The following is a 22,339-nucleotide window of genomic DNA, read 5'->3' on the forward strand; positions in this document are numbered from 1 at the left end:
TGGCTCTATTGTTCTGACTCCAGCATTCTTTCCATTGTACCATGCTTTTCTTCTGGTTTGGAAGGAGCAAAGACAGTGGAATCCTTTATAGGATCATGGAATCAGTCATTTGAGATCTCAAAGGTTTAGTCCAACTCCCAAGGGGAGCATGAATTTCCTCAACAAAACCCCAACAGGTACCACAACATCCACTAATCCAAGACTTCTCATGGTAGGAAGCCTACTATATCCTAAAGCAGCCACTTTATTTTTAAATAGGTGTAATTATTAAGGTGTTCTTCCATTATTTACTTTCTACTGAGCAAAAATTGGGCTCCCTCAAACTTCCAATTACTGCTTCCATCCTCTGAAATAAGCAAAATAAATCACAGGACCTTAGATTCTAAGGAGCAGAAAGAGAACCTGGGGAGGATGTAGTCCAATCCCTACCCCAGAGGTGGTGGTGATGGTTGTTTTTTGTTTTTTGTTCTTGAAGAGGACCAATGATAACAAAAGGATGAGGTCTTGACTTGGATGTGAAATGGATTGTGTGAGGCAGAGCTGCGAAAGCGGTTAGCTTCCCTCTCTTCTCCAGTTGTTGAAGTCTGTACCCATTGGTATGTGTACATGGCAAGATGGGTGTATCCTAATATGCCTGCAGCTCCTCCTGCTTTGGTGGGGCAACTTGTTATCTGCACCCTGACGGAGGTAGCACAAATGTTCCCAGTTTCTGTGGATCTCTGATTGCTGCAGCTGCCACTACCACTATTCTTTTTTTTAAATTAATTTATTTAATTTTTCAACATTCATTTCCACAAAATTTTGGGTTGCAAATTTTCTCACCATTTCTCCCCTCCCCCCACCCCAAAACGCCGAGCATTCTAATTGCCCCTATCACCAATCTGCCTTCTCTTCTAACATCCCTTCCTTCCCTTATCCCCATCTTCTCTTTTGTCCTGTAGGGCAAGATAATTTTCTATACCCCATTATCTGTATTTCTATTTCCTAGTTGCAAGAACAATACTCGACAGTTGATCCTAAAACTTTGATTTCCAACTTCTCCCCAGCCCTCCCTCCCCACCCATTCCCTTTGGGAAGGCAGGCAATTCAATATAGGCCATATCTGGGTAGTTTTGCAAATGACTTCCATAATAATCATGTTGTGTATAACTATAATTCCCTCCATCCTATCCTGCCCCCCATTGCTTCTATTCTCTCTTTTGATCCTGTCCTTCCCCAAGAGTGTTGACTTCAAATTGCTGCCTCCTCCCTCTGCCCTCCCTTCTATCATTCCCCCCACCCTGCTGATCCCCTTCTCCCCCACTTTCTTGTATTGTAAAATAGGTTTTCATACCAAAGTGAGTGTGCATTTTATTCCTTCCTTTAGTGGAATGTGATGAGAGTAAGCTTCATGTTTTTTCTCTCACCTCCCCTCTTTTCCCCTCCACTGAAGTCTTTTATTTGCCTCTTTTGTGAGAGATAACCTGCCCCATTCCATTTCTCCCTTTCTCCTCCTAATATTTTTCTCTCTCACCCCTTAATTTCATTTTTTAAGATATGATCCCATCCTATTCAATTCATCCTGTGCTCTCTGTCTCTCTCTGTGTGGGGTGTGTGTGTGTGTGTGTGTGTGTGTGTGTGTGTGTGTGTGTGTGTGTGTGTATGTGGAATCCCACCAACTACCCAGATACTGAAAAAAGTTTCAAGAGTTACAAATATTGTCTTTCCATGTAGGAATGTAAACAGTTGGACTTTAGTAAGTCCCTTAAGATTTCTCTTTGCTGTTTACCCTTTCATGCTTCTCTTGATTCTTATGTTTGAAGGTCAAATTTTCTTTTCAGCTCTGGTCTTTTCATCAAGAATGCTTGAAAGTCCTCTATTTCATTGAAAGACCATTTTTTCCCCTGAAGTATTATACTCAGTTTTGCTGGGTAGGTGATTCTTGGTTTTAGTCCTAGTTCCTTTGACTTCTAGAATATCCTATTCCACACCCTTTGATCCCTTAATGTAGAAGCTGCTAGATCTTGTGTTATCCTGATTGTATTTCCACAATGCTTGAATTGTTTCTTTCTAGCTGCTTGCAATATTTTCTCCTTGACCTGGGAACTCTGGAATTTGGCCACAATGTTCCTAGGAGTTTCTCTTTTTGGATCTCTTTCAGGTGGTGATCGGTGGATTCTTTCAATACTTATTTTGCCCTCTGGTTCTAGAATATCAGGGCAGTTTTCCTTGATAATTTCATAAAAGATGATGTCTAGGCTTTTTTTTTGATCATGGCTTTCAGGTAGTCCCATAATTTTAAAATTGTCTCTGCTGGATCTATTTTCCAGGTCAGTTGTTTTTCCAATGAGATATTTCACATTATCTTCCATTTTTTCATTCTTTTGGTTTTGTTTTGTGATTTCTTGGTTTCTCATAAAGTCATTAGCCTCCATCTGTTCCATTCTAATTTTGAAAGAACTGTTTTCTTCAGTGAGCTTTTGAACCGCCTTTTCCTTTTGACTAATTCTGCTTTTTAAAGCATTCTTCTCCTCATTGGCTTTTTGAACCTCTTTTGCCAATTGAGTTAGCCTATTTTTAAAGGTGTTATTTTCTTCAGTATTTTTTTGGGTCTCCTTTAGCAAGGTGTTGACCTGCTTCTCATGCTTTTCTTGCATCTCTCTCATTTCTCTTCCCAGTTTTTCCTCCACCTCTCTAATTTGATTTTCACAATCCTTTTTGAGCCTGAGCCTATTGAATATTTATTTTGTCTGTTTGGGATACAGAAGCCTTGATTTCTGTGTCTTTCCCTGATGGTAAGCATTGTTCTTCCTCATCAGAAAGGAAGGGAGGAGATATCTGTTCACCAAGAAAGTAACCTTCTATGGTCTTATTTTTTTTTCCCTTTTTTGGGCATTTTCCCAAACAGTTACTTGAGTTTTGGGTCCTTTGTCAAGAGTAGGGATATATTCTGGGGACCTGTAAGATATCAGTTCCTCTAAGGTAGCACAATCAAGTGTGTACTGGTCTGGAGGCAGGGAAGGATTTTTGTGCCTAGAATCTTAGCAGTGTTTCCTTTCCACAGGCTCCTGACCTCCAGTTCCGCCAAGCTAGCACTGGCGGGATAGAATTCAGTCAAGCTGCTGGGTCAGGGCCTCCATTCAGTGTGAGACAAAGACCAGCTGCCTCAGGGCATCTACACAGGGCTGAGGTAAGACTCAACTCTTCAGTGCCCCCAGGGGTTTTTATGATCCAGCTATGGTCTCAGGTTGCTGTAGGGGCTGCCCTGAGAACTCCTGCTTCCTGCCTGATGTGAAAGCTCTTCTCCCTTCCTGGCCAGCTGAATAAACCCTGTCACTGACCTTTGGCACCTGTGGGTTGAGGGATGTACGGACCCTCTCCTGCTGGGACTGGGGATTCCACGACTGGAGATTCAGCCCCGGAGGGCTGTTCGCAAGCCGTGAGCTGCACAGCCAGGGCTGGGCTGGGCTCATTGCTCTGAGCTCCACTCTGCTTCCGGTGCAACTGACGTTTCCTGTGGGTCTTTCAGGTCACCCTGGGCTGGAAATCTCCTCCACTCTGTTGTTCTCCACTTCTGCTGCTCCAAAATTTGTTGAGAGTCCCTCTCTACAGGTGTTTTATGGGCTGTGTTGGGGCAGCCTCAGTATGTGTGCCTTTCTACTCTGCTATCTTGGCTCCCCTCCCCTCCCCCCCCCACTATTCTTACTCCACTTCCCATTCTCTTCTTTTCCACTGTTTCCATAAGGGAGGCAGTATGGTACAATGGAAAGAATTTTGGATTTGGAGTCAGAGAATCTGAATTTCAATCTTGTCTGTGATTTTTATTATTTGACCCTAAGAAAGCCACTTAATTTTCTAGGGTCTCAGTTTCCTCATCTATAAAATGAGGGTGTTGGACTACAAGGCCTCTGAGATCCCTTCTGATCCTCTCTTATGCCTTGTTAATGGTTCTGGGATAGGAGGATGAAGAATGTGGCCTTACTGACTTGGTTGTCTTGCAACTAAGACCCTCTTCCAGGTTCTCTCCAAGGTACTACATACCTCACCTGTGCTGAAGGTATTTTTGCTGGATGGAGTTCAGGCCCAAGACAACATTTTGAGTCCAGCTTTTCAGCCAAACTGCACTCTCATTTAGTCCATATCTTTCATCTTGTTGACAAAAACAGCATGAGAGATTTTGTCAAATCCTTTGCTAAAATCTAAATAAATTACATTTATAATATTCTCCAATCTAGGAATGCTGTCCAAAAAGGGAAACCAGTCGAGTCTGGCATAACCTATTCTGGATGAAGTGATCTTGGCTCTTTATGATCACTAAATTACTTCTAAGTCCCCAGACAGTTCACTGACTATTTCTTTAATTTTAAATTCTGTAATTTTCCTAGGAAATGAAGTCAGACTCACTGGCCTATGCAGACTCCACTATCTTCCATTTTTTTGAAAATCAGGACAACACTTGACCTTTTCTGAGCCTATAGTACCCGTCCAGCTCTTTACATTTTTTCACTGTGGTTACCATTCACATTTGCCAGGACTTTAAATATCTTGGTTGATCTGAACCAGGTGACTTGAACTCATCAAGAACAACTAGTTGTCCTCTTACTATCTCCTTACTTATCTAGGGTGTTAATATCCTACTAGCCATTTTCTTGTGTTGTATACAGCCCAAAGATCATTCTCCTTTGAAAACAGAATCATAATAGTAAAATTGTTTTGCCACCTCACCCATTATCACCATTTTTTCCCCTTCCAGATCTCTGGTTCTCTCAATTTTTTGGTCCTCCTCCATTATTAGCATTAAGAGACTTTTTGGTACTTTTAGATTTCCTTGCCAACCTCAGCATTTCTAAGACTTAGCATTTCTAAAATGGTCTTATATTCGTTGATAGCTCTCTGCCTTAAACATTTTCTTTTTATTAGCAATGATAAATTGTTCCTCCATCTTTAGAAGGATGAAATTAACTCAAAGGTCTCAAGAAATGATTATTTGCTTTGCTTTTGGCAGAGAGACTTCCAGAAGATGTATATTGATAATTAAGTTCCCCAGTGCTGTTTTAACATATCTTAATGGCAAACTTGTGATGTACTTCCTGAATTAATTTATTTCCTCTTTCTGTCCAGGTGGTCTGTAGTATACCTCAATGACAATATCACTTCTTTTTCTGACTCCACTGATTTTCACCCAAATGTTTTCTGCAATGAGATCCTCCCCTGGTTCTTATATTTTCTCCCATGAGTATATCTTAATCTATGATATAAATCTATTCTTCTCATTTTTCTGGTTCTTTTGAATAAGGCATATCTGTTTGTGGTTGAGGCGTGTCAATTGTGTCCGACTCTTTGTGATTCCATTTTGGAGTTTTCCTGGCAAAGATGCTGGAGCGATTTGCCATTTCCCATTACACATCTTATCCCATCAATTGGCAAGGATATCTATGAGGTTTGATTGTGTGTGGAGGTATATGTGTGTGTGTGTTAGGATCTCTAATTAATTTTGTTTACCTATAATTAATACCTCTTTTATGTGATAATCTTTCAAATATGTGAAAACAGAAAAGAGTTGTCACTTGACAAAAAGTACTTCTCTGAAGTTAGCATGACTTTTAATGACCAAATCTGGTTGTCTTTTTAAAGTCCTCATGCTTGCTGACCTATCTGCTGTATTTGATGCTACTGATCCCCCTTTTTTCCTGGGTAGTCTCTCTTCTCAGTGTGTTATTGATAACATTCTTTCTAGGTTTTCCTCCTACTTATTTTTCTCAGTTTTTTTTTCTGGTCTCAGTTTTTTTTTTCTGGTTCATTATTCTGAGCTTGACCTTTCATATAGGTTCTAGTCTAGGCCTCCCTACTCTTTTCTCTTGACACTTTCTTGGTGACTTATAACTCCCATAGCTTCAATAATCTTTTCTATATCAATGACTTCCATATCTATATATCTAACCCCAGTCAATTGCATGAAGTACATGAAATACTTGAAATGTCTGGAAGGTTGACTAGGCATCAGATGATGGAAAGCTTTCAATTCCAGGAGGAATTTCTATTTATTTTCAAGGCAAGAAGAATTCACTTAAGGTTCCTGAGCAGGAGAATCATGTGCTTTAGGAAGATCATTTTGTCAGGTATGTGGAAAATGGACTGGAGAAGGGAGAGATTGGAAACAGAGAATATTAAGAGGCTATTGTAATAGTCCAGGCTAGAACCTTGAACTAGGGTGATGGCTATACTAATGCAAAGAAGTTGATAGGTGCAAGAGATAATGAGGAGGTAGAATTGATGAGACTTAGCAGCTGATTGAGGATGCATTGGGACTGAGTAAGAGTCAAGGATGAGTCTAAGACTGTGAACCTGTGTTATTAGAAGGAAGGTGGGTGTGATTCTTAACAGAAATAAAGGAGTATGGGCAGGTTTAGGGGGTAAAGAAATAATTCTGTTTCAGACTTGTTGAATTTGAGATGCTCACAGTATATCTAGGGCAGCCACATGGCACAGTGGATAGAGTCCTGGACCTGGAGTCAGGGAGACTCATCTTTCTGAGTTTAAATCTCATCTGAGATACTTAGTAGCTGGGTGGCCCTGGACAGGTCACTTAGCCCCATTTGCCTCAGTTTCCTCATCTGTAAAATGAGCTGGAGAAGGAAATGGCAAATTGCTCCAGCATCTTTGTCATGAAAACCCCAAAATGGGATCACAAAGAGTTGAACACAACTGAAACAACTCAACAATAAACAGCAACTAAATGGAAATATCCAACAGGTAGCTGATGATGTGAAGACTGAAGGTCAAAAGAGAAATGAAAGCTGAATATTTAGATGTAGGAGTCCTTTACATAGACATAGTAACTGAACCCAAGGGGGCTGATAAGATCACCAAGGGAAATGATCTGTAGACAGAAGAGCCTTGGCCAACACCCCTGGTTAGAAGGTAGAATGATTCAGTAAAAGAGATGGAGAAGGAACAAACTACTCGTCAATGTCTACCCTAAAATGTAGTGCTCAGAATTGAACACAACATTCCAGGGAAGCATACAGTGTGACCATCATGTCCCTCATTTTAAACACAATACTTATGTTAATGCTTAGTAATGCTTCTGGCTAGCCTGTCACACTATTGAATGCTATCAAACTTGTCCAGTAAAACCATTAGGTCTTTCTCACATGATATGCTACAGTCTGGTCACATGTCCCCAATATTCTGTGCTCGTATAGGGTAGAGCTTTGTTTTGAAGCCAAATATTTCTATTAAATTCAACTGTGTCTTCATTCAAATTACTGATGAAAAATTTTAACTAGAGCAAGATCAGAAACAGATGCCTAGGGGCATGCAATTGGAGATCTCCTACAGGTTGTCACTGATCACTGCTTTCAGGTCTAGACATATAGTTAGTTCCAAATCCAACTAATGACAGTATACCTTTCAGTCTCTCCATAGGGTATCATGACTTTGTCTAATGCTATACAGCAATCCTTGTACATGATATATAATGTATTTCCTTACCACGATAAAAAGGAAATATGAAACCAATAACTTGTTCTTAATGAATCAGCTAGGTGGCAGCACAGTGGATAGAGTGCCAGGTCTGAAGTCAGGAAGACTCATCATCTTCCAGTTCAGATCTGACCTCACTAGCTTTGTGACCCTGGGGAAGTCAACTTAACCTGTTTACCTCAGTTCCTCATTTAAAAAATGAGCTGGAGATGAAATGATAAACCACTCCAAGTACCTTTACCAAGAAAACCCCAAAATTGGGGGCACAAGGAGTCAGACATGACTGAAAAACTACTGAACAAATAAACCAATCCTGGTGAATCTGAGTGCTCACAAACCATTCCTTTAATAAAACGCCAGGAATTGGCATCAAAATTGGTCTCAGAGTTTGAAGTTCTTTCAGATCAGATTTGTCCATGTCCACTCGTAGCCTTTGAGTTGGTAGGGACCTATAAGGCATCTAGACTAATCCAAGTTTGAAAATAAATGTTCTACAACATTCTCAAGTCACATGCCTTTAGCTGAAAACCCTTCAGTAAAGAGGAAACTTTCTCTCTCCTAACTTTATGTCAGTCACAAATCGTAATTCTTTAAAAATAAATAAATTCATCAATAACATCTAAAAATCCTGCAACTCCAATCCAACCTCCTGCAAGCCTCTCTCCTCTTTCCTTCTCTTAATGCCTCCTTTTTGAGATTATCTTCCATTTACATTGTCTGTAAGTACAGCACGATACTCAATTTGTAATAAATTGTATAAATAAACTCAAGAAACTCTAATGGCTCCCTATCATGTCCAGGATCAAAGACCAAATCTTGTTTGGTCAAAAGTCCTTTAAAACCCAGTGTTTTAAAGGATATCTTCTTCTTCCCTCACCACAAATTTTCCCCAACTACACTAATTCTTACTGCCTAGAATCAGGAATAACTGAGTTTAAATCTGGCCTCAGACACTTACCAGCTGTGTGGCCCTGGGCAAATCTGTTAACCTCTGTCTGATTGTTTTCTCAACTGCAAAATAGGAATAATAAAAAATACTTACCTTCTAGGGTTGTTGTGAGGATCAAATGAGATAATATTTATAAAAGAACTTAGCCCAGTGTCTGACATATAATAGGCACTTAATAAATTCCTTCCTCTCTCCCTCCTTCTCTCCCTCCTTCCTTCCTTCCTCCCTCCCTCCCTCCTTCCTTCCTTCCTTCCTTCCTTCCTTCCTTCCTTCCTTCCTTCCTTCCTTCCTTCCTTCCTTCCTTCCTTCCTTTCCATCCATTCCATTAGAAGATAAACTCCTTAATGGTAGAGACAATTCCCCCCTTCCTTTGTATCCTCAGAGATTATTACAATACCTGGCACATAGTAGGTATTTAAAGCTTATTAACTGACTGACTGATTGATAGACTTTTCAGACCTCTGGTTTTAATTCTCAATTGAACTTAAAGGCAAAAAAGGAGCTCTCTTACCATCATCTCATTTATCTTGGGTTTTTATTGACAATAAGCCATCTTTGTCCTCTCCTTCCCTTGTCTGAAGACAAAGATCTTCACTAGGATATTTTTCAATTAAGAAAAAAGAGTATTTCCAACAACTTGAGCTGGAGAAAAGGGAGAAACTAGATTGGTTCTTACTACCAGAACCATTGCCTGGAAAAATCCTGTTTTAGGTAAAGTTTATATTTCTATGATCTTCTCTCTTCTCAGCAGTACCCTGCTCCCAAGGAGTTTCTTCTCACCTCCAAAGCTCCAGTTTCTTCCTCCTCTGTTTCCCCTTCCCTCTATAAAAGCTACTCATAAAGGTCACAGTAAATCATTACTATATGGGCATAAATAATATTAAGGTATAAATGACTGACAAGGATTTATATGTTTATGTGTGTGGTGGGAGGTAAGTAGTATCCACTTTCAAATAAGTCATAAAGGAGACAGCTAGGTGGCACAGAGGATAGAACTCCGGGACAAGAGTCAGGAAGACTCATCTTGAGTTCAAATCTGACCTCAGCCACTTCCTAGCTATATGACCCTGGGCAAATCACTTAACCCTATCTCTGCCTCTGTTTCTGCATCTGTGAAACAAGCAAGAGAAGGAAATAGTATTCTGGTATCTTTGCCAAGAAAACCTCAAATAAAGTCATGAAGAGGCAGATGTGACTGAACATCAACAACAACAAAGGTCATAAAACTGTAGACCAGGCAATGAGAAGAGGGAAATTTGTGGTGGGGCTCAGGTCGGGAAGAAGGAGAAGGTATTCTTAAGTAAGAATAATAATTCACATATTTTATATTTTATAATACTTTATATATTTTATAATACTCCTTTGAGGTTGATTATTATCTCATAGATGTATCCTTATAAGGATCGCATCCTTATAGGTGAGATAATTGAGATTAAAAGATGAAGTCATCTATCCAGTGTCATTGGGTCTTCCACTGAGATTTGTGTGTATGTAAAGGATGAAAATAGGAAGGAAAATGAAGAGAATGGGGTCCTGAAGGGAAGAGGAAGTGCAGGGTAAAAGAGGAAAAGAGAGAAGTGATGATAGGAGGGAAGAAAGTGAGAGATGAAAAGGGGATAGGAGTATTTTTGAATGTCTCTTCCCCAAATAAAATGGAGAAGCAGACCTAAACCCAAAGGCAGAAAAACCAGAGAACTATATCCCACAGCAGATATAAAGATAGATACCTTTGAGCCAGTCTGCATATTCTCTCATATCGCCGGTGACATAGCCAATGGCTCTGGGGATGAACCTTCTCCCTCGCCATGATGAACTGGTCCCTTCATGACTGTCCAGCTTAATGACAGTGGGGTTATCCTCCATGGTTATTACTTGCCCTGGCTCCTTAAAGAAAGAGGATAGATTATTATTATTATTTCCATTCCTGAACCAGAATCTTTGAAATATCAGCTTGTTTAGGGCCATTTCATTTGGAAAAACGAGATTATGCTCAGGAGAGAAGAAAGCACCACTATTTTCCTTTAGAAAGGGAAATAAAGTTGGAGAGGATCCTTAAACTTACCCTATCACCAAAATCCCACTCATCCACAAGATTATATTGAGAAGAACAGGACTTCATTTAGTTGTGCTATTTCCTAGGAGCAGGCTAGCTGTCAGGAAAGCTTGTACAATAAGAAATAGGCTTACAAGGATGGGTATGGATTGCCCTATCCATTAGAGATGGGTATATATGCACAAAATAATTTGGTTCTCAACTAGGAAAGATAGCTTTCTTAGTTTTTTTTTCCTCCAAAAGGGTCTTTTTTAAATGAGTTCTAAATAAAAAAATTTTAAAGAGATCCCAAGGTATAAAAATCCAGTTTAATTTATAAGTGTTCATTAATATTACAACTGAGTTATTTTGCAAAAGTATTGACTAAGGGAAACAGGAATCCAGATGATCCAAAATTTGATCCAAATTGAAATTTTATTTGGGTACCAATTTTCAGGGATATGCTTTACTGTGTAAAGTGGGATACATTTGTACTATTCTAAACCAAATCCTCTCCCCTGTAAGTCGAAAATACAAGTGACTACTTGAACATGTATTGAAGTTATCCAAACATATTGTGGCTGTGACCATGGGGTTCTGTTTTTGTTGACTATTTGAGTTCATGAAATAGCCCAATAGCATCTTCCATACAAAGGGTTTTGGAGATACGGAAGGGAAGAAATTGTGAACAGCAACAGCAAGAATAAAACAAATATACAAATGGCACAACTATGAAAAGAATACAAGAAGCCAATACCAAGAGCATAATTGGGATAAATGCCTTATAGGAAAACACTAATGATAAATCAGGAGAGTGCCAAGGAAATACTCAGAGTAAACATGCAAAGGAAAATACCAGAGACATGATCAAGATAAGTATGCAGAGAATGCCAAATATACTTAAGACAAGTTTATTCAAATGAAAACCCAAAGACATAAGGAAAATAAGTATGCAAAGGATAATGCCAATAACATAACCAAGATAATCGCAAAGAAGGAGAATTTCAGTGCAAAGGACAAGACCAATCACAAAATCATAACTAGGAAAATTATGTAAAAAGAAAGCCAATGCCAACCAAAATAAATGTGCTTATATTGTACAATCAGGATAAGTGTGAAGATGAGAATGTCATATGAAAAATAGCTAAGTATGCAAAGGAGAATGCCTTAAGTATAATCACACTAACTGCAAAGGTGAATGCTAATGACAGAAGTAGGGTATTACGCAAAAGAAAATAGTGATAATATAACCAAGAGTAGTATAAAAAAATGCCAAGGGTATAACCACAAGGGTGCAAAAACACTAGCATACAAAGAGAGAGTTATATGTCATCATCTCAATCAATGCCCAAAAAGAGTGCCAAGTACATAATTAGGAGAAATGTGCAAAATAAGAGTTCCAGCACCATACCCAGTACAAGTGTGTAACAGAAAAAGACCAAGGCCACAGCCACAATAAATATAGACTAGAAGAATGTTTACGACACAAGAGTCTAGGACATAGTAGGAACCCAGTGTTGGATAATAGCAGTAACTTTTTTATATGAGAGTGGGGGAAGGGCATATAGGATCTAGACCCACTATTTCCTAGCTGCTGGTAATTCCTTGTAGGGAAACACTTCCCTGGCTGTTACAAATAGTCAACTCTTCTTCAGCCTTAGAGAGTTGCCTAGGGCACTGAGAGACTAAGGACCTTTTCTTGTGCCAGAGCAAATATCTGAACTCAGGTCCTCCTGCCTCCAATGCTTACTCTCAATCCTCTGCCATGCTACCTCTCATGTTGAGGAGAAATCGGGGGGTGGGGGTGGGGTGGTGCAGGAAATCAATGACATAACCTCAGGTACACATGCAAAGAAATATGGACAAGAACAGAATTGGTAATTACCTTCCAATAGCATAGCCATGGTAAGAGGACCATAGGAAAATACCCAAAGCATAAAACCATAATAAGACCAGTAGAGAATATCAAGGTATTACAGTGATAACAGTTGACAGCAGGAAACCTAGGACAGGTCCAGGATGAGTGTCCAGAGATAAACCTAGTCCTTTCTTACTTGTCAGACTGGGAACAGATGCTATTGATCAATGCTAATTGCGAGATTTGCTTTCTTATGCCCATCATTCCATTTACAAAAAAAGATAATTACTAAAGGGCAATTACTTCCTGGGATTGCTTACTATTAGATCTTTTGACCTTGTATTTTCTTTTACTTTCAGTGGAGAAGTAGTAAACATTTACACTTTAGCCACAGGGCCACATTACCTGTCTAGCTGACTTAGCTGATTGCCTTCTCCCTCTTCTCCCCCTAACAATGATACACTATTAGTTATTAATGGAAAAATGCAAAGTAATTATTTAATGAATTATAGACTAGGTACATTTTGCTTTGGTAAAAGAGTGAAACAGTATTAGCCACTAGAATCTGAGATTCTTTTGTTGAGTTTGTTTCAGTAGAATGGAAGACGCTTGAGGGTAGGAATCATTAAAAAAAATTATCTCTAAGTCTAGGACAATGCTATGGGAACATAGTAGGCATTTAATAAATGCTTCTTCAACTGAATGGAATCTTTTTGAGAAGGTGGTCTTAGACTGACAACTCCCAGAAAACAAGATATTCATTTAACATTAGTCAGTTGACTCCAGGCACAGCCACTTTGAAAGTATCTTTTGATATTGTTGGAAGGATTAAGCTGCTAGGTGGATACAGCATCAAATAAGGGGTTCAGCTGCCTGGTTTTTAAAAGTCACAGAAGAGAAACAGACAGAGGGAAAGAGACAGAGACAGAGACAGAGAGACAAAGAGAGAGAGGGAGAGAGGGAAACAGGGAGAGAGGGAGGGAGAAGGAGAGGGAGAGGGAGAGAGGGAGATGGAGACCTGGTTTTCTGTGTATTCAGACTCCTGAAAGGGAAGGAGGGGTGAAAGACAAAAGCCACCGTTATGTATCCACTGATTAAAAAGCCATCTAGTATACGACATATTCCAGGGTGAATATATTCATGTTCTCAAACTTGGGGACTTAAAAAAAAACAACAACCCCTTGGCTATTCTGGAACTTTGGAAATTGAAGTATGAATGAAACTAGGTAAGAAAAACCTGGACAGGAACAACTATCCAAGAAACAGAAGTAAAAATAAAAGTCAAATCATGTTATCTTTTCTTCAAATTGACAGCTTGACACATATCAGGTTTATTACTGCTTTTTTTTTTAGCCAAAATTTGCTTCTGGGAGGAAGGAGACTTTTTTCATTCTTAGATACTTACTACTGCCTCCACAGTCTTCCATATATTTCTTGTAATGTTCTAATCACAGGGAAATTGTATATGACTCAAATATTTTGGTTATAGGTAAGATAGGCTTCATCAGTTTAAATGGAAATTTTCAGCTTCTGGTCACCTAAGAAACTTTGCAATACCAGAATACTTGCTCTGTGGCTCAGCTTGCTCTCCCGGAGGGCATACTCTCCCCCCACATTAATGCAGACACTAACTGGGCAATTGGGAAAACATTGCATGAGGAGTGCCTGGCACCCTTTCACCAATATTCTAGATTGTAGTTATGGACATAGAAATCTTAGCTAAGTTGACAAAGGCAAAAAAAAAAAAAGGCAATAAACATAAGTATTACACAAAATTTGACTGTGCTGGGAGTTGAAAAATAAGGGAAAAGGACATTGAATGAAAATTCATTCACTGATCCATCCCAACATCTATTGTACAATAGATGTGCTACATTGTGATGCTGCGCATAAAGCACTGTGTAACAGTTATGATTATATGAATTTCATTTATAGCCTGATTTTCCTTCTTGGTTTGCCAATGACTTGCTGACTTCATTAACTCAATTATTTCTATACCTCAGATGAGTTTCCTTAATTCACTCAACGTGATTTATTAGTCCCAAATTTCCTAGCACACATTTCCCAGCCTGCCCACCTAGTTAACATTGGTTTCAAAGGAAGTGTTAGGTATTCAAAGATGGCACTGATACAGGTCAGTTTGAGTACTTTTCAGAATCAGCCAAGAACTCCCAGGAATCCCCCCCATCCCCCAACATGTACACATACACACTGCTAGGAGCCAGATCCCAAAGATCATCCACAGAGAGGGATTGTTTTGAAATAGGCATACCTGTTCCTCCAGCCCATCCGTAAGATGTGAGCTTAGATGTGTGACTTGGACTTCTGACTCAACAGTTTTGTTTCCAAAATTGTTTGTCCAGAGAATTATATGTGGGGTGTCACCAATGCCATTCAAAGTATGTCCATTCATCCTTCCTTTCCTCCATATGACAAAGGGTAAAAAATATGTAAATCAGGAAACATGCCCTCTGCTGAAGTGCAGTGTGGAGTATATGATGGAGCTCAGAATGCCAGAAATGAAGTAGAAATATTGTGATCATATATTACGGGGTCTATTGCACCTCCCGGTCAAGATATGTACAAGACCAGGGACAATATGTCCCAAAGTTTTTACCAACAAAAGATTATTTACTCTAAGATTCTACTCCCTTTCTAGCATGACACATCAAACTCCCAGTAGATCAAGGGACAGATTTTGATTCCAATATTATTTCATAGCTCTTTTTAGTGAATTGTCAGTGTATTTGATTTGATGCCTTGAAAATAATAAAACTCAACTGTCATGTCTCCATCTTGTGGTCAAATCCAGATATATGAAAAGCAGCAAAATTATAGTGATATTTTTGGACTATGATAAAAGCAAAACGGGGTGGGGGGGTTGGGAATGAATATTTTTTTAGACAGTACTCACAAAAAGCTTTTATTCTCTGCCAAGCTTCTCACTCTGTTGCTCCGAATAGGGAATTCTCTTATTTTCAAACTAGCAGATGGATTAAATGAAATCTGTTTGATAGTATGCTTTCTACCACTCAACAAATAATAGGTAATTTTTAGATACTTCCATAAGATATTGTTTCTTCCTCAAAAGTAGGAATTTTAAATCATATTAGAAAACAATAGAAAGTTAGCAAGCAGGACAAAGTCTGGGAACTGGGAAAAGCTCCTTTTCCATCTTTGGAGAGGACTCCATTATATCTAAGAGTACCACCCTTCCTTAAGAGCTTCCAGGATAAGCTCTTTAATTTCATTTGCTGGGTTGGAACTGAAAAATTTCAATATCACAATTAATTAACATCACTACCTATTGACTTTCCCCTGAATCAAATCTCTTTCACTATTCTATAGTGCTGCATGTTTAAAACCTATAAAGCTAAAGACTAGCATTTCTTTAACGCTTAAGGCAAGTGTCACTTTAAAGTTATAAAATCAATTGATGGGTTTAAAATAAAATTTCCAGTTCATAACTAACATATAGTTTTTTTCTTCTAAATGTGGGATATTCAAATATTCATGTTTCAGCATGAACAGAACTTTTGTCTTTAAGCTATGCATTTGTCACTTACAATTTCTAATTTGGGTATTCTCAGCTCTGATGCAGCAGGTAGAGCCCAATCTCCTTTAAAGCCAAAGGCTGGAATAAGAAAAAAGAAAATGCCCTGTGCTCCACTCCCTGGTTAAGTCCTTTTCTTTCAATTATCTACTAGTCAAAGTCTAGAAGTTTTCATATACACAACAGTATCATGAGAACTGTCCTAGCCAGCAACTTCAGATGTGATCGAACAACTCTTTCCATTCAACATAGGCTTTTGTGAAACAAACTTTTTCAGCATGACAGAACATGTAGAAAAGCACATAAATCCATAATTAGGAAGAGCCATATCCTATGCCCCATTTATTCCCATTGAGTCATAGAAATACAAAGTTTCTTAAGCTATTTAACTATTTCAAGAACACAAGTGTCTTCATGAAATCCAGAGGAACCTAGAATCACTGCTTTAGAGCTGGGGATTTCAGAAGTCATCGGATCATAAGATCAAATATAGGTTTATAGTTGAAAAGACCTTTAGAGGGCACCTAGTTCACTCTCCTTATTTTCTATAATAATAATATCTAGCATTTATAATAGCACTTGAAAGTTCACAAAGTCCTTTTTACATGTTATATCATTTGATTCTCACAACAGCCCTGAGAAGTAGGTGATTAACATAGGGCAGCTTGAAAATGTAGTTTTAAACCTTAATAATTTAGTCAGTCACTTTAGCTCAATCGTTTAAACTAAATTAAGATATTTAGGGACATTCTGTATTATCCCCATTTTACAAATGAGAAAACTAAGGCTGAGAGAGGGTAGGTAATTTGCCCAAGGACATATAGGTAGTAAATGACAGAGCCAACTTTGAACTCTAATTCGCAAGCTGGGGCGGCGAGTTGAGAAAATTGAAGTTTAGATCAAAAGGGATTTTTCCAAGGTGACGCAGGGAATTAATGGCAGAGTTGTTCATCTCTTTGACCCTAAATTCAGCATTCCACTGAATTGACCATTTAGCAATCAAAGGGATTCCCTTGTCGTGTGCATCCTCTGTCCTTTTTGGTCACATTTGTTCCTCTACTCTGTCTTAACAATCAACAACAGAGAGGAAGCAAATATCTCACTGGACAATAATAGTGCATTCAAGCTTTCTTAAAGAAGCTGGCGATTTGGGTTAAAAGAAAACAAAAATCAAAAGCTGACGATATCCCTGGAACTGTGCCTTTAGGGCTAATCTATTTAGTTTAGGCACACTAAGAAACTGCAGTTTTCCAAAGAAGGGAGGAGGAAATAAAGAAATGCAAATAAAAAACAACACAAATTATCCAGTGAGGAGGAAAACCCAAAGTAAAAACATTACAGACGATACTTACAAACTCTCTGGCTTCACCCTGGCAGAAGGCAAGGCTGATAAAGCCTTGAGCTAGGCTCTTTGTAAAGGGAGAGTGTTAAGTAGAGGAAGATACGGTTGGGGAGGGAGTCATCTAACAGTTTTTATATACCACATACCCCACTCTGCATATAAATATTGGCGAGGTGTCTCCTCCCACTTCTGGTAAAAGAAGCCAAGAAATGCTGAAGAACTAGTCATTTGACTTTTCCACCTTAAACCTTACTTGGATGTTGATATGGTGCCAAGCACTGGACCATCTTTTCCACTGGTTTCTAGGGTATTTGTTCTTCTGGCTTTCTTTCATTCTAAGCTTTGTCTTTTCTTTCTCCAAACTGTTATCTTGGAAACAACCTCCCCCTTTCCCATCCCATCTCCCTCCCACCACCAAGAGTTCCAGACTCTTGAACTGCTTCCTTCTTACTGGAATCCAGCTGGGAAAAGGCCAATACGATCCCATTTTAACCAGAAATTGCTCCTTGAGTTAAGCTGCTCCCCAAATGGGTCCTGGGTCGACAAGACAATTTTTCTTAGTGTGGAATTTTTCTCTATGACAGAATTAACTTCTTGATAAATCCATTCTTGAAAATCCAGTACTTGAGATTAAAAACCATCCTGCCCTATACCTATGATGAGCATATATAAATTCAATCCCCTTTATTAAAAGGAATCCCTCTACCAAAAGATCACAGCCCCATAGTTCTCTCTCGGGATAAACTAGTATGTTTGCAAAGGTTGGAAGCAAACATTTCTTAACCAGATGAAACTGAAAGCAAAGTTGAAACTCTTCTTTCCTTCCTTCCTTCCCTCCAGCTTCAGGATTGTGGCATTCTTCTTTATAACACAAATCCTGAGGCACCCTCAGTCACCTAGTCTATACTTCAGTTGTGAATCATGATGGGGATGAAATTAAAATAACCATTAAAAAGGTGGCTGTAGTGTTGGTGGCTGCCAGCTTCTTTGGCCCCTGCTACTTCAACAGAGCCCAGACAGTGATAACTCTTGTCAGCCTTCAGCACCGGTATCAGATCTATACAGAGTAAACTCTCGAGCACCACTCACTGGATAATGGCCAGACTTCGTTTGAAACATCCAGAAATGACAATGTTACCAGTTCAGATGGCATCCTCTCAGGTGGATTAGAGGATCGTAGATTAAGAACTGGAAGGAATCTCACAGCTGATTTAGTTCAGCCTTTTCATTTTATAGTTGAGGTGACTAAAACCCAGAGAAGTGACTTGCCTAAAGTTACACAGGTAGTAGATAGCAACATGAGGACCTGAACCTATGTTCTCTGTTTCTAAATATAGTCATCTTTCTACTCTGCCTTGATGGTTTTTCTATCCTAATGCCATATTTTCTTCTCTACTCGCAAAGCAGCTAGAGTGGTAGGCAAGTATGGGGTCAGGAACATCCTTAGAAGGTTGGGGAGCTGGGTGACAGGGGGCATAGGTCATATTATGCTATAAGCTCTTTACTCCCAACATTTTGACCCAAGTAAAAGATTCAAATGGACTGAAAATGGGAAGAATTACTAAACTATGAAGGGAAGAGGGTCCTTAATAATGGTAGAGAGTACTAGATAGGAAGAAGAATCATATATATGTATATATGTGTGTGTATATGAAGCCCAGTTAGTAGAGTGATATTCTTATCTTCCTTCCTACAGCTGCCTCACCAAGTCACTGACAAGAAACCTGGTCACAACAGAGTTTATTCCCAGAGCTTGCAAATCAGCCAAGCCTTGTTCTCAATAACTTTAGGGGGATGGTTGTCACAGTATATATGAGAAGCAATGAGGAGTAGTGGAGATAGCTGATCTAGGAGTCAGGAAGACCTGGATTCAAGTCCCTCCTCAAAGATGTATGGGCTGTGTGATTTGGGGCAAGTCACTTAACCTGGTGCCCTGGGCAACTCAGTGTAGCTATAAGTTGCTGAGCATAAGCTGATCTGCATGGATAGGAGCCCCTGATCTAGAGTTCTTTATGCCAGTGAAATCATAGGCCTAGTCCAAATACATACAAGCATACAAACGTGTGTGTGCATGTCCATGGCTGTGCGTCCCCTGCTCACAAGCTTCCAGGGACTAACAAGATTGTTTCCTTTCCCCTTTAAGTTGGTTAGTTGTTTTATCCCAGAGATAGACAGAGATAAAGCATTTATAAAGTGCCTACTATGTGCCAGCAAATGCACCAAGTGCCAGGGATAGAAAGTTCTTGCCCTCAAGGAGATTGTACTCTAATGGAGAAGAACAAATATAAATGGGAGCTTGAAAGTGGGGATGGGGGTGGGGCACGGCATGCAGAACTGGTATGAGGCCTGGTTCAGAGCCCAGAATCCCTTGGGTACACCCATGCCCTCTTAAAACAGAATGAGATCCTTACTTACACCATTAGGCAGCCAGCTCAGTCTGGTGGGGTCTCCACTCTTGACAAACTTCCTTCCTCTTTCTGCCCTAGCTCCTGAATCCTCCTAGCCATTACCTACAACTGTGGCAGAGGCTTGAGAAGCAGAGACTGAGTCTGCTGGTCAGAGTATCTGTTCACTGAGGGAATGCCCCACAACTAGTGCCTTAGCAGCCCAGCTCATCTTGAGAAGCATTTATTGTCCTGCTTCCAGCGGCTTTCACGAAGCCCCCTGGGCTGCATTCTGGGCAGTGGAATTCTAACCTCCCCTCTAAGCTGAGCCTCAGTCCTGGTGCTTAGCTGTAACTGCCCGAGACACTGCAGGTGTATCCCTAGATTTCACTGCCTGAATAGTCCACGTGGCCTAATAAGTGTTAACATTCATGTTCCTGTAGTCATAGGGGCCTCAGCTAGTCAGGTTTCTCCTGGCATGCCAGACCTGAATAATCTTTTAGTCTTCCTGGTTTTCCGTTTGAAAGCTTTAGAACAAAGACTTGGAAGAAAACGGTAATTTCCTCAGTTATTCATCTTATCCCTCAATTTCTGGACTGAAGGGCAGATTTGCTTTGGGACTCTGATTCAGTCTGACCAACTGAGGGGAGAGAAACCTGTACCCTACTGAGAGCAAGGTCAGCACTTCATGCAGCTCTCCTACTCCTTCCACCAAAAACCATGCCTATCACCTGCAGACCTTCATCCCAGAGAGGTCACACTATCAAGGGAAGCCACTCCATATATTCCTTGTAATCCTAGAATATCATCCTGTGTGCATAGCCCCTTCCTTTCTTACCTCCTCTAAAACTCTTATCCCCATTCCACTCAGTCCTATACATCTCCGGATACAATTTATTCCACTATTAATCCTTTCTACTCTTTGAAGAGGCAGCTGGTGGCTCAGTGGACAGAGCATTAGACCTAAAGTCAGGAAGACCTAAATTAAAATCTGCCTTCAGATGGCTGGGTGACCCTGGTTAAGTCATTTAGCCTCTGTTTGCCTCAATGAAATGGGGATTATAATAGCATCTGCCTTTCTGGGTTGTTGTGAAGATCCATTGAGATCATGTTTGTAAAAATTCTGCTTAGCATAGCACATGGCACACAGTAGGTACTATTCTCTTCCCCTTTCTGCTCTATTAGGAAACTCTGTTATAATGATATCCCCCTACTTCTTTTTCCTCAGTTGCTCTTTTTTTTTTTTTTTGGCTTGCATCAGTCAAAGTTTGACTTTCCCTTTAGAACATCACATCCCTGGCTAGTTTATCTGAGGGAGTAGACCTATGTTCTTGGAATGTGACAGAGGCGTTGGCATACTCTTTACCTTGGAGAATTCTAAGTCATCTATCTCTAGATGAATTAGAAAGATGATCTTTGAATTCTTTTCCAACTCAACGAATCTATGCTTCTAAATGTCTGAGAATACTGGGTTTGTGACTTAGCACCCAGAACAGTTGGCCAGTCAACTGATGACAGAATTTTCCACTTTCCACTTGCTGTGGCCTAGGAGAGATAGACTGAGCTAAAGGGAGTTAAGTAATTTTAAATGATCCCCTCATTGTAAATCCAGTGACCTTTACTGCATTTCTCATTCTCCCCAACCACTAGGTAGCTTTTATTACTGATAACTATCTCCTCCTTCTTGATAGTCTTCCCTTTCTTGGCTATTATGTTGTTTGGTCACTGACTCTTCATGATCCCATTTGGGTTTCTTTTTTTTTTGGCAAAGATACTAGAATGGTTTTCCATTTCCTTCTCCAGCTCATTTTACAGATGAGGAAACTGAGGCAAATAGGAGGAAATGACTTGCTCAGACGCATACAGCTACTAAGTTTCTGAAACTTGATTTAAATTCAGATCTTTCTGACTCCAGACCTGGTGCTTTATGCACTGTATTACCTAGCTGCTTACTTGTCTTTTATAATCCCATACTGGTCTTCTTGCTACCTCCTTTCATCCCTTGTATCTTTTTAATGCGTCCCTCTTCTTTATTTTGCCCTATAAGTATATACCCTCTCTTAGGTTCTGTCTTTAATCCTCTGTTCTCTCCCTATATTTTCTTCAACCAAGGCATCTATTGACTTCAATGAATTCCTCAAAACAGATGATTTCCGAATATATTTATCTATCAATTTTAATTGAGTTCCTGTCTTCCATTTCTCATCTCTAAAATGCCCATTGAATATTTCCTCTTGGATGTCATGCTACTGACTTCAAACTCAGCATATTTGATCTAAATGAATGCTCATCCTTCTACAAACCAGTTTCCCTTCCTTGTTTCTCCATTTCTGTCAGTAGTGCCATTATTCTTCTAGCAACTCAGGCTAGGAATGTCAGAGTCATCTTGTATTCCTTTCTCTCCTCCATCTGCTCCTGTCCTATCAGTCACCATGTCCTGAAGATTCTTCCTTCCCACTATTGTATCTCTTAAACCTATTCCCTTCCTCCCTATTCGCAATGCTTTTGCCCTAGTGCACACCCTTACTACCTCATAACTGGACCAGACATAAAGAATTATAAAGTTGAAAAGGACCTTCCGTGATGTATGAACATCCAACCTTTCCTTGAAAACTTCCCATAATGTAGATCTCAGGATATGCACAGCTCATTCCATTTTCAACCTGCTCTAATTGTTAGGAAGCATTTAATTAAGCTTTTCCCCTGTGACTTATACCCAGTAGTCCTTGTACTGCCCTTTGGAGTAATTCATAAGTC

General features: G+C 39.6%; 1 protein-coding gene across 6 annotated transcripts in view; it reads right to left on the reverse strand.

Moving 5' to 3' along the window:
- Positions 1-22,339, reverse strand: part of SLC14A1 (solute carrier family 14 member 1 (Kidd blood group)) — a 103,382-nt gene that overhangs the window by 39,450 nt on the left and 41,593 nt on the right. For 2 of the 6 annotated variants that reach the window (XM_072605247.1, XM_072605248.1), the window contains one exon: positions 10,141-10,297. In XM_072605247.1, the coding sequence (XP_072461348.1) occupies positions 10,141-10,297 (157 nt within the window). Of the gene's footprint in view, positions 1-10,140; positions 10,298-14,575; positions 14,727-17,208; positions 17,339-19,613; positions 19,922-22,339 lie in introns of those variants that run through there. The other 4 variants (XM_072605246.1, XM_072605249.1, XM_072605251.1 and 1 more) reach the window with 4 other exon arrangements.

This window comes from Notamacropus eugenii, chromosome 4, assembly GCF_028372415.1.
Source record: "Notamacropus eugenii isolate mMacEug1 chromosome 4, mMacEug1.pri_v2, whole genome shotgun sequence".
NCBI classification, from domain to species: Eukaryota; Metazoa; Chordata; class Mammalia; order Diprotodontia; family Macropodidae; genus Notamacropus; species Notamacropus eugenii.